The 15,391-nt window shown below is 39.5% G+C and overlaps 1 protein-coding gene across 1 annotated transcript in view; it reads right to left on the bottom strand.

Moving 5' to 3' along the window:
• The window catches only part of RASSF8 (Ras association domain family member 8), a 54,184-nt gene that overhangs the window by 15,251 nt on the left and 23,542 nt on the right, over positions 1-15,391 (bottom strand). Inside the window, exon 2 of the mRNA XM_009279027.1 lies at positions 8,006-8,207. Within this exon, the coding sequence (XP_009277302.1) occupies positions 8,006-8,114 (109 nt within the window). The 5' untranslated portion in view covers positions 8,115-8,207. The remainder of the gene's footprint in view (positions 1-8,005; positions 8,208-15,391) is intronic.

Below are 15,391 nucleotides of genomic sequence, written 5' to 3'. Positions count from 1 at the left end.
AGGGGGCAGTGACCGCTGCTCGGGGACTGGCTGGGCATCGGTTGGCGGGTGGTGAGCAACTGCATTCTGCATCACTTGTTTTGTATACTCTTCTATTATTATTGTTATTATTATTATTGTTACGATTTTACTTTATTTTGTTTCAATTATTAAACTGTTCTTATCTCAACCCATGAGTTTTCTCACTTTTGCTCTTCTGATTCTCTCCCCCATCCCACTGGGGGGGGGGGAGTGAGCGAGCGGCTGGGGGGTGCGCCCTTGCCGGCTGGGGTTAAACCACGACACAAGGTTAACAGGTTAAGTTTACACCTACAGCTACCTAAGCATACAAACTTATCACAAGTTCTATTAATACAGGAACATCTTCAAAACAATCTTTTATTTTAAAAGTGAGAAAGAGATGAAAAAAAGGAAATATGTGGACTCTAGAACACCGATGTTCTGATAGCCTGCAACTAGCTGTCACGAGTGGATTGAACCCGGCTCTAATCCCACTGGTTATCGCTTGATCAATGAGACATTAAAGAGCTAATTACAGCCAATATCCTGGATCAGCCACTCCTCTGCTGCACAGCGAAACAGCAAGCTCTGGACCCAAGTGCCCATGTCATGTGCCCAACCACTGTAGTCTTAGTTTGGGATTGATGTAATTTGATCATTTAAACACAGATTCCATTACAATGAACGGTGATTAAACTAATGAAATATAGGAACAAGGTAATTGAACATTTTTTTTAGACTCTCAAGAGGCGGACTTTTAAACTACACTCCATGAAGGTAGTAGGACCCATATAACTATTATTCACTTTAAGCTTCTCTATATGCTTTAATATTTGCAGCTGACACAGTAGACAAGAGCGACTATTGCTGCTGCCAAAAGTCAAAATGAAATTCCAAAGGAAAGTTGCAGTAGCAGTGTTTCTCATGCAACACTTTTGGCAGGACTGTAACCTCAGGTCATCAATACTGTTTTTCAGGACAGAAATGATTCATCTGTTTTCTCCCTCCCAAAAGAGCATCACCTTCTACATGCAAAGCATTTCAGGGACAGGCACTACATTTTTTTTGTATGCAGGTAGCACGATACCTGTAAGAAAAACTTATCTGTGCCTTATCTTTCCAGTCAGGCTACAAAAGTTTATTTCAAGCACCAAGTAAGATCCATCTTCCATTAAGTGTCTCCCATGCTTCACAGCCAGGACCTACAGCAGTGAGTCGATGGAAGCAGGTGAGTCATTGCCCTGGTCTCATACTATTTCTGGGAAAGGTGGCTAGATGAGCAGTCTTAAACATGGAGGTACCTCTCCTTCCCTAGGGAAGGGGCTAGGGTGGGCAAGAGCAGGCCTTTGTCACTAGAGGTCATGCGGTCTTCCTCCCAGTTTCTCCTCTTTCCCCAAGACTGCCAGGATGCTCTTGGTGCCAGGGGAGTTGCTCTCTGGCAGGCATACTCCTAGCTCCCATTTTTCTCAGGGACCCCACCACCTCTGCTGCTGCACAGCAGCTGTGCCAAAGACCTTCCCTGCAAGGTGGCACTCTGGACAGAGTCTGAAAAAAGAAAATGCAACCTCTGTCTTACACGCAAGTTTTAAGACAGCCAAACTAAAAAGGAAGCTGTACTAGTCTTGCTCTTGAGCTAAATCTGAATTAGCACGCCAAACTCACAACAGTGCATAGTGAGAATATACATACTGTTGCCTGTCTGCGTGCAGGTTTCCATGGAGGTAAAGCCAGGTATTCCAACACATGCTCAAGCCAAACCCAGACTGCCCCAGGGGGCCACTGACAAATGTACCTGCTCCCCAGCCTGGATACAGCTTTCTGACCACCTTGGTTTCCCAGAGATAGCCCTCTAGCCCTAGGCAACTGGATGCTGTCTTCCTTAACAAGGTAATACAAAAGAAAAATAATTTTACATGGGTAAAATCTTGTAAGAACTCTTAACATGTGAAACGTGGGAGAAAATACTCTGCCTTACCAAAGTGGTGACAGCAGTAACTCCTGAATCTTTAACAGCACTGAGAGAAAAGTAATTGCTGGCAATTTTAATAGTCCCAGTATGATTTGAACTCAGTATCTTTGAAATACGAAGCTGACATTTCATTCATTACGTGATACTTAAGTTAACATCCGTAGCAATTTAAAAAAATAGCATTCTAGCTACCTGAGAACTCATTAAATACCCAAGAAAGATTAAGAGTAAAAAACCCTTTAAAATAGAGGTTAGAGTTTGTGTTACTCAGATTTCTTAACTCATGCCGTATTTTGCACGCGCGTGTATGCATACCATAGAGAACAAGGAAAATCAGAGGAGGGGTCCAGTCCTAGGAAAACATGCCCACAGAGATATACAGGCCCAAGTCTAACGACAGTGAGAGCGGTCTGCTTAGTTCACTAGGTCCAGCTGTGCTCACAATGTGATTATGCGTCTTTATCAGGACTGAAGTCTTAGTTTATTACTATTATCCTTTCGCTCAAAAAAAGTGTATACAAGAGTTTATCATAATGTGACAAAACAAAGCACTTACAGTCATTTCATCCTTTTAACTGCCTTTCGCCTAAGCACCCCGAGGTACCGCACTTATTTTAGACTCATTTCCTAAATAGGTAAAACAACGCGGAGGAGCAGTTTGGCTGCGGTCAAACAGCAAGACACGGCAAAGCAGATAAAGCAGCCCAGGTCTCAGCGCACATGCCACAGCTACGCTAGACATACCACATCATTAAAGGTGGCAACAAATCATCCCACTCAAGCACCATGCCTTTCAGCAAGGTTACTGTCACTAGATTTCTGAACCAGAAAGTTTATATGTTCACACCATGGGATCACCACAGCATGCAGCTTTCTTGTACTTCTTATTAGCCCTCTTAATGTTGCTATTTGAAGCAGCAGAGAATGAAATTTTGGGGTCAAAAATAACACAAATTTTAAGTGATTCTTAGCAGTAAACTACATGATTAATTCAGTGTTTAAAAACTTTAGTTTGTACACAACAAGAATTGTTCCCTTTTTCTAATCCTCTTCAGACTCAGCGCTATGATTCAATTCAACCCCAGACTCTTTTCTCTCTCTCAAAGTGTCTGACAGCCAGCTCTGGCACTTGCTTTAGCAGAAATTATTTGGAGGAAGGGACGAACATAAGAAGACACAACAATGAAGTGGTGTCATTTTTCCAGATACTACTCTGGCTGAGCCTTACAACGCTGTAATGCATGTTTGAAACAGCAGGAACAAATCTGTGCTTTATTTTCATAAATACACCCCATTTATCTTTGAGGAAAAATACTCAACTGCAATAAAAAAATTGACAGCTGCATTTGTTTAATTTTAAAAAGACACAGCTGTACTTCTTGTTCAGTGAAGTGTTGCTCATATTCTCCTGATATTGTGCTACAGCCAGAAAACCAAAATCCACAGCACTATTTAAAGCAAGTCTGCCATTTTAATTATTTGCCACAGAAAATTATGGAGAGGGCAGAAAACAAAAGCGCACGTTGGTAAGAAATTCAAGCTTCACGTCTCTGGACTGAAATATTGTCTTTCTAGGAAACAAACATGTCATTCTGAGTACAGAAGATGCACTCTAGTCTCCAGAGGGAAAAGAAATCACAGTAAGTGCAGTAAAAATCCTCACAGGGGCTGGAACTGGGAGAACACTTCTGAAGAAACAGGGCAAGTATATTTGTGACTGCGCTATTCATCACCATGTTCCTTTGGAAGATTTTTATTTTTTAGATTTGAATGGAAAACAAGTAAAAGCCAATTTAAAAAAAAAGAAATCTTCCGTAGCAAAACTACATTTGCCTAAACTATCAGCTACCATGATTAGCTCACTTTCTTTTAGGATACCATCTGTTTTTCCCCTCAGTATTACAATGAGTTTGAGAGAAGCCACTACGCTCACACGCATTCGACTATTAAGTCCATATAGTACTTTGCAAAACAGACCCCTGACTGGATTCACCAACTATCTCATCATACGTACAATTGAAAAGTATCAATAACTTCTTTTTTACTTGTTTTTCAGTTGCCCAAATTAAGAAAAGGAATCAAAATGAGCAAGCAACATTTATATGAAGCCATTCTTGCATGATTTTCACAGAATGCACAGAAAAGCTAGTAGAAGCAGAAAAACAGGCAGAATTTGCTGTGAAATATACATTTTAAAAATAGACAATGATGGATGTGATAAAATCTAGCTCATCTCTCCTGGCAAAAATATTTTTAAAACAAGACTCATGGTTCTCCATTTAAACTGTGTGCTGTGGTATATTTTTACATTTTGGTGAGGGCTTAGTTTCTCATTATGAAATGATCACTTCTCTTATTTGTATTATAAGGCCAAATCTTCCTCTTTGTAATTTGCAAGCAGCCTGAGTTAAAAAAAAAAAAAGGAAATAAAGCAGCCCTGGATAAAACTCATAAAAGGTAATATGAAGTGTTCCTCAAGATCCCAGTGGGAGGTGATTTCACTCTCTGGAAACTTGTAACTGGATAGTTTTATGCCTGTCTTGAACAGAATTCCAGAGACCCTCCCTCCAGCTAAGGCATTTCTAACTCATTCTAATTTAGAGACACAATCAATTACAGTATCCAAAATTACATCCAATTGATATTATTCTCTCTCACATTCATTAAAATATATACATGTATTTTTAAAACAAGCTTTGCTGGGATCCCTGAAAGAGACAACTGTCTCTCTTCTTTTCGTTTTAAAGAATGAGGTTTATTTGAGACTTAATTCAAACCCTTTAACCTCAAGCCAAACAAGAAGTTAAAAAACCCTAATTTGTACAGAAACTTGGAGTAGAATCAGTTCCTATTCCTCAACAATCAAGAGATGGGCAACAGGGGAAGCAGATCATAGCACAAGAACAGGTAACACAAATGTTATCCATCAGGAGTACAACCTCAAAGGAAGAGACACATGCAGGCCTTTCCACTGAAAGAGTCAATAGTGGCAGATGCCAATTTGTAAGGAATAGGTCAAAGAGCATTAGCCAGGCAAATTAAGTGACAGAACTCCACTGCCAAAGGATTAGGCTACACTTTGGGTATGGGACAGAACCTCCTACAAAGGGGCATAACCCAGCACGACTTACTATTTTTGTTTGGCTAAAATAGCCCTAGAACATAAGTCTTTGTCTTTGCATCTGGGTGAGGGGGAAGAATACTTTTGTATCCTGAAGAAAGTTATTACTGAATTTCCATGACATGAGGGGAGAGTTGGAAAGTAAATAGATGGAAACCTTTTTGTTGCTCTTATCACAGTGGGAGATCAGGAGATGTGGCCCTGCATTTGACAGCAAAAGAAATTTCTTGAAATACAAGAAATGCCATTTAAACATAAGGAAAAAAACCTCTTACTGCAAGGGTGACTGAACACCGGAACAGGTGGCCCAGAGAGGTGGTGGAGTCTCCATACTTGGCCATACTCAAAACCCGACTGCAGATGGTCCTGAGCAACCTGCTCTAGCTGTGCCTGCTTTGAGCAGCAGAGTTGGACTAGAAGATGTTCAGAGGTGCCTTCCAAACACAGCCCATTCTATAATAATTTTGATTTTCCTATTTTTGAAATACATTGTAAAGCTTTACTTTCCATATCTCTAGAATAGAGGCACCTTCAGTTTGTCCATGAGAAGCTTCTTGAACTATGGATGTCTTAATCCAAGTATCTTCGGCTTGTGTTTTCTTCAGTGGATACGGCTATAAAGTAAGTTAATTTGCAGATATTCCAGACACTGCACTTCATCACAAATGATACACCTATTGCAGTTCATATTTCAGGCTCAGTGAAGAAGACTGCATTGTGTGTCTGTGTTGTATTTTTTAAGTCAAGGACCTAGCAATAAACTGTAAGACACGATAAAACAAAAGGAGCATCTCAAAAACTTTGCAGACAGACCAGACAGACAGACAAAATAATACTGAGTCCTGCTAAGCTATGCGACTGCTGAAGGAGCCAGACTGCAAAGTGGAAAATAAGATCAGAGCCAACCAAGGAGGAAGCCAACTAAGACTGGCTACTTTCCACCACCAAATGTCAGGTGAGAGCTAGAGGGATACATTTTAATAGATTCCCATTCAAATTCGAGGGACAAATATGCCTGGTAAGCTGGTACCTATAGCCAAATCAAAGGGGCAGGCATGTGGTTGCTTTTCTGATGAATGGCCTGACAGGAGGGTTGGGAAAGCCCTATCTGCCAAAGACACACAAGTGTAATTTATATGGTGTTTAATATTGTCCTAGCAGCTCCAGTGAGAAACTGGAGCGCAATTACTCTAGGTGTTTTCTAGAGAGCATATTTGCCTCAGGAAGGAATTTCCAAAGGATTATCTTAATTTGGCTCTGGTTGCAACTGAAATTTATCTCCGCATGGAACCAGAGTCGCATGCCCCACATGAACTGATGACGTGTTACAGAAAAGGAAGTCTGCTGAGTTGACAAAAACTGTGTGCGTTTCCAAGACTGATGGAGTCTTTTCAGAGTTCAGGCTAATAACTGAGGATACAGAAAAAACAAAGAGTAATTACACGGGAGAACATTAAATTATTGTCTAGAACTGGGAGTCTGACATTTTTTGTTTTGGGGGAGGAGGCAAAGGAAACAGGATGAAAGAGATATTGAAAGCAAAGTAAAGAACAGAAGTCTATCACAACCAGTTTATTTATTTATTTTTTCTAAATACGTTACACTTCTTAATCATTACTAGGAAATAATCGTACTAACATAACTGTGTCTTAAAAAAACCTATAGGCAGAAAATGAGGTACGGAAGCAAGCAATTCATAAATCAATTAGCATTAAATGAAAAGCTGCAACTAACACAAACAGTAAAAGCACACTTAACAGTTAACCATTGAATACAAGATTTTAGAGGCGTACTGACTTTCTACAATTTTTAAATGAAACTTTAAAAGGTATTTGATGCATATAGACAGAGTATACACATGCTAGCATTGTGTTCGATCCCCTTAAGATATAAAATAAAAAAAGTGCCAGTCTTCTACTCCATCAGATGAAAGTATATGGAAATGATGTTCACAAGTACACATTTAAATAAATAAACATCACAGAAATTCAGAGAAATTGACTTCATGCTTATAGGTAGACTATCTAGTTGACATTCATGGCCCTAAGTTGGTTTTTATTAGAAAATTATTATTTTGCAATCGAGTCAGACTGCTAATACAATCTTGCAAAACTGCTGGAATATTGACAAATGCAAAAGCTAGCCCTTAAATTATGAATTTAATTTTAGGTAAGACATAGGTTTTAATGCCTAAATTTAAATAGTATGTAAAGCCAATTATAAAATTTTAGCAAAGATTCAGCATAGGAAGCACTGAAGGGATGAAGTTGAGGCTTATTCAGGATGCTTTCAATCACTGAGAAAGATCTGACAAGACTGAAGGAATGTTCTTTCTTGTAGTGGAACCTGAAAGATTTTTTTTTTTTTTTTCACTAAACTGTTCAGCAAATAGCTAACACTGAACAGACTTCAAGTTATGCTTTCATTACTACCGAGTTATGTGGCCTGCAGGAGTAAGAGGAGAGCTTGAAGGATCTATTTCATTGATCTATACTATTCACAGTATAGCTAGGGATACTTACAATGCATATAATTTCAATGAGCATCATTAGCTTGTGAAAGCCAACCAATTATTTTGCACTGCTTTTATATTTCTTTGGTACTCAAAACATTGACAGTTAGTACCTTCCTTAGTCCAGGCTGTATTTACAATGACAAACAGCAGCATATTATTATTTAGAGAATAAATTTGTACTGAATGGAAGTTTATAGAGTTCAAAGCATTTCTTTTCTTTCTTTTTAATCTCTCTCTGGCAGGTTAAAAATCAAAGGCTGCAAGTTTACAGTGCAAGGTTATCCCACTGTGCATTATATGTTCATGCTCTACTGACATTCAGTGCAACCCCACCTCCCCTCGGTTTAGCTTAATAAAAAAAAGTTTCACCCCAGTTCCCAGACACCTAACTGACAGAGTTACTTACCAATGGCCTGAGCAAGGGCTATTACAACTTCCTGGCATGTTGTGACTTCGGTGACCCCACACACAATTCTCTGGACTCCATCCACCCATACTTTGAGCTCCATGGTTCACCAGATCATCCAAGAGCCATGAATGCAAATCAGTCAAGTCATACTTGCGGCTACACCAGAGAGAATGCAGCAGACTTCTCTCAGCAGCTAGAAGAGAAAAAAATCCTGGTGTTTATAGTGAGGCATTACAGATGTAAAAAGTTAACAAATTCACCTTAACATCTATTGGGTAGAAGAGGCAACGCAGCCTCCTTGCTTTAAAAATAATAACAGGAATCAAACATCCCTTGCTTTAGCAATATCTACCCATTCTGTAGACTTACCAGAAGTTTCATTACAGTTTATTTCCTAAAATATTCAAAGTTATCACAAAAAAAGCACCAAAAGAAATAGCATTAAACAAACACTCCGGAGTAAACTCGTAACAGTTTCCAGTAACAGGTGCCCCTCTTCCTTTACATATTGCCTGGATGTCTCAAGGGACTGGTTATAGACACTTTCAGTGTTTGTTCAATAATTCCTAGCAGGTAGTGGCGCAAGGGGGAAATGTTTTTAATTACAGCCATCTGTGAGAGTCCAACCTTGCTCTCCATACAGAAGCAGCTGAAGGTTCTTGGTCCCAACAAACCTGTGCATTTAGTACCAGCACTGGAAAACCCAGAAAGGAAAGCAAGCAGAGAGATTGCTTCTTTCTTTCTCTAAAACAAGGAGATGCATCAGGGAAAGTGTTGTAGAGATGGTTTCACTCCTGCCAACACTGTGCTGGTTCTGTAAGGAAACAGACTTTGGCTAAAGTTTATCCTGGGTTTTTCCATAGGCACTGCAATGATACTAAACCAAAAAGCAAGCCATACCATCCAGTCTAGCCAGTTCTCGCTTTTGAGCATGGTTCTACTGCCTTCGCTGAAATAACACCAAAGTCATACCAGCTAGTATGGTGTACTAGCTCCCAATTTAATTTTAAAAAAGAAAATTCCCAAAGTTTGTAAATGGAAAAAATGTTCAGAGGGTTGCTTTCTTCTGAAACAGAAAACATCCCATGAGTCCAAAAATCTCTTTCTGCACTCAAATACCGGGAAAACTTTGAAGCATAGAAATAAAGTTAGAAACCTAGGGAGCGAGGTTAGGACTTAGCAATCAGCCATTTGCCCTCTGCTGTCTTGTTACCAACAGTCAAGCCGCTCAAGGTTTATCTGGTGTTAACTTCTAGCTTAATTACTGTTCTGAACTCTAGTGGTTTTGCTATGGGCACAGCTTTTGTAGGAGCTGCTTTTCTTCTGCATAAAGAGATCCACCAGCATCATGGCTCACAAAAATTAATTTCCAGCTGGAACTGCCGAGATGCTGAATTTCATAAATTTCAGAGTAACAACTCCAAGACGACTTGTCTTAAGAATTAGAAAAAACCCACCCTAAAACAAAACCAAAAAACCAAACCACCAATAATGGTGATTTTTCTTAAAAAAACCCAAACAAACAAAAAAACAAAACAAAAAACACCACCACCACCACCAAAACACACACACAAAAAACCCCACCCCAAAAAACTAATGAGAGCGCTGGGTTATTTAAGCAGATAGAGGAAAAATACACCACGATAATACAATAAAGGAAGCTCATGTATTCAGGTAATCCAATATGGATAAAGTAATAAAACTAAAGACAATATTTTTGAAGAATTAAGTACTAGGAAAATGGGTAACACAGGAATAGAGTAAAAGAAATCTGAAAGTTATTTAGAGAAGATTAGTAAGGACAAGCAGAGTAGGGTTACACAAGAAACATGGAATCTGATGATGCTGATGGATTTAACAGAACTGCACGTGGAGGCAGAAACGATGCAGGAAGAACTGTACTAAATATTTGCTTCCCGAGTTTATGTTTTACAGTCTAATCAGAGCTGCTTTCTCAGGGCTGCTTTCTCCTGGTGAAGTGAACATCTCTTTCTGCATCAAAAAGATGTACTAGTGCAGCCCTCAAGCTAGAGTGGATATATGATTTCCCTTCTACAACCAAATACTTCATTCTGCAGCTGACAAATACCGACACATGATCCAGAAGACACACTGATCTTCACCTGACAAGCTGTGGCAGTCAGCAGCGACACACCTCAAAGCCCGTTTAGAGCCAGAGCAGGCACACCACATTGACAGGTCAAGCTTTAGTGGAGAAGCACTAAGCAAGTCTGCTGAAAGTCAGCAGAGCACGCACCCCGAAACCCCTGTCCAGATGTACCCATTTAGAAAACAAAAGAAACATGAATAAGTCCAAATGTATAAGTAAAACCAGATTTCCAATATGCTGGTATAATTAATCAACAAAAAAGTGATAGCTTTTAAGAATACCAGTGTATACAGAAGTAGAGTCTTCTGAGACATTAGTAAGCACCTGCAAACCCAAAGAAATCAAAAAGTTTAAATAAACATTTTCCCACATAAAGTGACATACTTCAAAGAAAACTACTATCCGCACAAGTATTAACAGTGTACAAATACAAAAGCACTTCAGTCAGGTAACACCGTTTTAATGTACCAATAAACTAAGGAGAAGAAAGTCTTTTACTAGCCTGTAATGTAACAGCAATTGAGAAAACACCTAACAGGTCCCATCAGTGACCTCCGTGGTTTATTCCTGGACCAGTTGTCTTCACAAATAAACAGACCTCACATTCCAAGCCCAGCCGTAAGGAACTTAATTAATTAACTTAATATCTTGCTGAGAGTTGAACAGTTCACATTTACTGGCACAAAACAAGCCATCTCTCCATGTGACAACGCACACGTCAGCAAAGCATCCGACAGCTCTAATTGTTTCTCTGTCTGTCAACATCCAAAGTATTATCTCAATTTAGCAAGCCAGCAAGTGCATTTTTTCCCCCCAGTCAGCACACAACGTACAGTCTTGCGTTCAGTGCAGATCAGTTTTGGTCATCTGTTCTCCTACTGTCCATCTTTAAAAAATAAAAAAAAAAAAGACTAAAGGGAGGCATCATTTAATAACGAAATATTTGCTGACACTTCCAATTCTAAAAACAACATTCACCGAAGTGGCAAATGATCCGAACAAAGTGTCTTTGAAACAGTCTGAGCTTGGGGGAAATATTCCCATTCATTTTCTTACAGGGCAAGTAGTTTTAATAGGCTAAATAGTGACAGCAAAACAATAAAAGCAGCCTGCAGTATGTGCTTCCGTCGGACCAATACGCAGGGCTGAATTAAAGGACTGCGTGCCCCACAAGTGCTAATGGGATTCTTTCAGGGACCTGTCACTGAAAACAGTACATACACAGACATCAGATGAGTAAGATCTATGTGCTGTAATCACTGTGTCTCATTATAGTTTCTAAGCAAAGCTAGTCTATAATAAGTAAAAAAAAAAAAAAAATCTAGGATTGGTTTGGTTTCTAGGACTGTGCAGTAGAAGTTTACAGAGAGGTCTGAAAACCAGAAAATCTTTTGGCCATACGCCTATCTCTGCTTCCCAGTTATAAATCTATAACACCTTTTTATTAGCATTTGGTTTTCCTTTCTATGTATTCAGTTCTTTATTTGCTGACGGTTAACTCACGTACCATTAATAGCTTCTTTGCCTTTCCACTGAGGGCCATTCTGACAGCTCCGAAAACGTTTTTCAAATTAAGTTTGCATACAGAATGCACACCGTGCTTTTGCAGTAGAGAACGCAAAATAACCCTTACCTCCAATACCATACAAATTTTTCTCTGAAGCCAATGGAAAGGGGTGGAGGGAGAAAAGCTCACTTGAGGTTTCACAATCCCGTAAGTTCAAAACCAGTTCACCTTATGCATAACTTCTTATGTTAGCAATGATTTGGAATAGGAATGCAAAGCTAATTTACTGAGCAGAAGCACACAAGCCATAGCATGCCTCTGATCACAGCTTCCCCCCCCCCAGTTTTTCAGTGATCAGCTCCATAGTGACAGGTATTTCTGATCGGATCCAAGCATCTGAAATTTGACATCCCCATCTACTTCCTCCCCCCACCTCTCTCCCATGTGCTTTTTGTTCTCCACTACCTTGCCTGAAGCCTCCTCAATCACATTGTTTGCCATACATTAATCAAATTTTCCCTAAATTCTCCTTTTATCCTAATCGGCTGATGATATCTTACTCTTTCAGACATTTGTTCAGTTTTTAAGTGTAAAAAAATCCAGCATATATACACACATACATATATATGCTACTATTTGGCTACCTCTTCACAGCTCGTTTACAAACTACAAAAAGGCTGCAACTTCATAGAAGACAGGCAGAACTGACAAAGTGCAATGGGCTTTTCTTGTATTTAAGAAAAAGAGATATTCCAAGCAGATGTTTGCAAAACCTATCTATCCTTGACATAAGTGTTAAGTCATGAGAACCCTGAGAGCTAAAATTAAGATGTTGATTTCACCTTGTTTCTAATCTTTAGAAGGTTCACATCATCCAAAAGCAGCGTGCACCTCTAATCAGGGCTAAAATTCTGCTGAAGCTGAAGCCAACTGCAGAATTTTGACCAACCACTTCAGCAACTTTCTGTTCCTCCAACAAATAATCCGCATGCTGTTTGGTGTACTTAAAAGTGAGCACACTTTCATTCATAATTAGCTATAACCAAACATCATCTAGAGTTTAGCACTTTCCCTTTATTTCTCATTCTCTGTGCACTATGGCCAAGTTGTGCCCCTAGACCCTTCCCTATTATGATACCAGATAGGGCTCTGGACAAAGAGGCAGCTTGTTCCACCCAGGTTGGAAGCTGTTATTAAGAACAGTTAGTGCAAGCAAGGCTTGATTGAAAAAGCAAAAAAACCCCAAAACCACCCAAGTACAAATAAGCCAGTTCAGCTCCTCAGAAAGAGCTTATAAACCATCTAGAAAAGCGTGACAGTACCCCCTGTGAACAGGGAGGCATTTGGCAGATCCTCCCTAACATAGGAATCCTGGTATAGAGCAAAGTAACATTTTCCAGATGAAGATGACTGCAAATACAGAATTGGCTACTGGAAACAAGCTAACTAGTATTTACCAAAGAGCCTCCTCCCTTGGACTGATGAAGGAGAAATACCTACAAGATACACTGCTTCCCATCAATAAATGGGCAAAAACCTTTCATGGCAGGTTCAAGTCAAAATATCAAGCGTAAATCTTTTGCACACAAAATTTTATTAGAAAGGAACAAGTTGTAGTTTTGAAATCAGTGCACGACTTTCTTTAAGAAGTGTTTCTACAAAGGTAGCATCCAATTTTTTTAGTGGGATTAAGTGATTTCCTCTTGTGCAGTGTTATTCTTTTGCTGTTCCAGAAGAGTGCTCAGAGATAATAAGCACTGCTTAAAACAAACAAACCAAAGGTCCCACAACCATGAAGATGACAGTGTTGAGAACGAGCTTGAGAGAGAGTTTAAGCACCAAGGAATTTTCCTCACGTTGAGACTGGCCAAGAGATGGTCTAACGCATGTCTGTGTGAAACAGGCCAAAATCCAGATGCCACAAGTGTTACCCAAGACACACACAAACTACGTATACACACGCTACCTGTGGCAGGACAGGACAGCACCAATGTGAGTTAATATAAACTCTGAACTACAAGAGGTTGTTTCTAGCAACAATGGCTGCTAGAAATCTTGCCTCCAGATAACCTAGAATTCCCCAGAAGTCCCAAAGCCACAGTTTCCTAGGCAAATTACTAGTTGACTTGCATCCAAGAACCCTCAACTGTCTAGTCCAGGAGCTGTTGCTTGCTTTGCAGTTTCTCCTTGTGCAATGCAGCTAACAATACAGTGGGGAAAAATGAGGAAGAGAAACATTGTTTTGAAGCAGGGGAAGCTAGAGTTGATATTTTCCCCGATTACAGAATATCGCCCACCACTCCTTGAGCTACAATCTTTACAGCACAGAAAAATCAAATTGAAAGCCTCTCCTCTCTTTGTATTGGTGAGAACTGGCCAGAAAGAATTATTAACCTGTTTTCTTTTGGGGTTGGGGGAGTGATAAGCGCAGGCAAAAAATTCATCCACACCTTTTGTCATCTCTTTTAAAGATAAATTTTATTAATGGCAACTATCAAATAAGTTATTAGTTGAAATGAAATAATTGTTCCACCTTGAAAATTACACTTGTAACTTCAGTATTTTATTTTAATTCTCAGTCTGATCTCTGACTTCAGGAAATGTGTTTGTCTTTAGGGCATCTTCTCTCACAATATTTTAATCTCAACCCTTGCATCTCTTGATTTTTCACTGTCTGCTGTTCTAAGCCATCTTTGTCGAATATGTAATTTGTTTCCTTTTCAGATACACAGAAACAAATGACTTATCTCAAAGGCCTCAGTACAACTTGACTCTTCCCCTCCTCCCCCTTTTTTTTCCCCCTAGTCAACAAGAGAGATGGAGGCTGAATCCAAGTCTTTACTGTCCCTGGTGACCTTTACCAAGCAAGCTGAAGGCCACACTGGTATACCAAGATCACCCCCAAATTCATTAACAGGGCATCAGTGCTCTTCCTCCACTATCATCAGTTATCTTCATTAAGCTGGCTCATGATTACACGTAACAAACTGAAGAAACCCAAGATACCGTTTAGCAATGATTTAACTGCAGCACAAAACAGGATTCACCAGTTTGGGAGCTGCAGTACAGGAGATGAGGTAGCTAGAAAGCTACCTCATGAAGATCTGGATCATGAAGATCCCAGATTGTGTCTAAAATTCACATATCTTCACAGCAAATGAAGTTCCAACCCGCTGCCATGAATACATATTGATGGCTGGAGTGCTAATGCCTTCAAAACCCACCACAGTCCGCAACACCTTGTATCTTGACTCACAATTTTGAAGCCACATGGCTTGACCCAACTGTGTTCCAGAACATTTTCAAATCACCACAAACAAACCAGCAGGTGACCTAATGAAACAGATGGCTTATTAAAGTTTCTTTTTATTTGGTCACTGCTAAGAACATAACCTTGCATTTTTAACGGTAAGTTTCACACTCTCACACTTGAATTAATTCAACAGGAACAACAACTCTGAAATTAGTACTCTCCATAAGATTAGATATAAAAAGCATCTGAACTCCACATAGACTTGAGGTACAAAAACCTAACGGCGATAGTGATAGCACTCAAGTCAGAGAGTCCCAAGGATCTTTGCTTCTACTAACTAGATTTCAGTAAGACAATTTCAAAGCAGAAGTTTAAAACTTGAGTTAAGATCATTATATTTAGGATATGTACCAGCAAACCAAAACAATATCCCATGCAGCGCTTACTTTCAGCTCTTGAGACAGATAGGATTTATTTTGATTCAAGTCTGAATCCAGTTCAAGCAGG

This window comes from Aptenodytes forsteri, unplaced genomic scaffold (genome assembly GCF_000699145.1).
Source record: "Aptenodytes forsteri isolate BGI_AS27 unplaced genomic scaffold, ASM69914v1 Scaffold241, whole genome shotgun sequence".
NCBI lineage: Eukaryota > Metazoa > Chordata > Aves > Sphenisciformes > Spheniscidae > Aptenodytes > Aptenodytes forsteri.
This window is presented reverse-complemented; position numbering and strand designations above follow the sequence as displayed.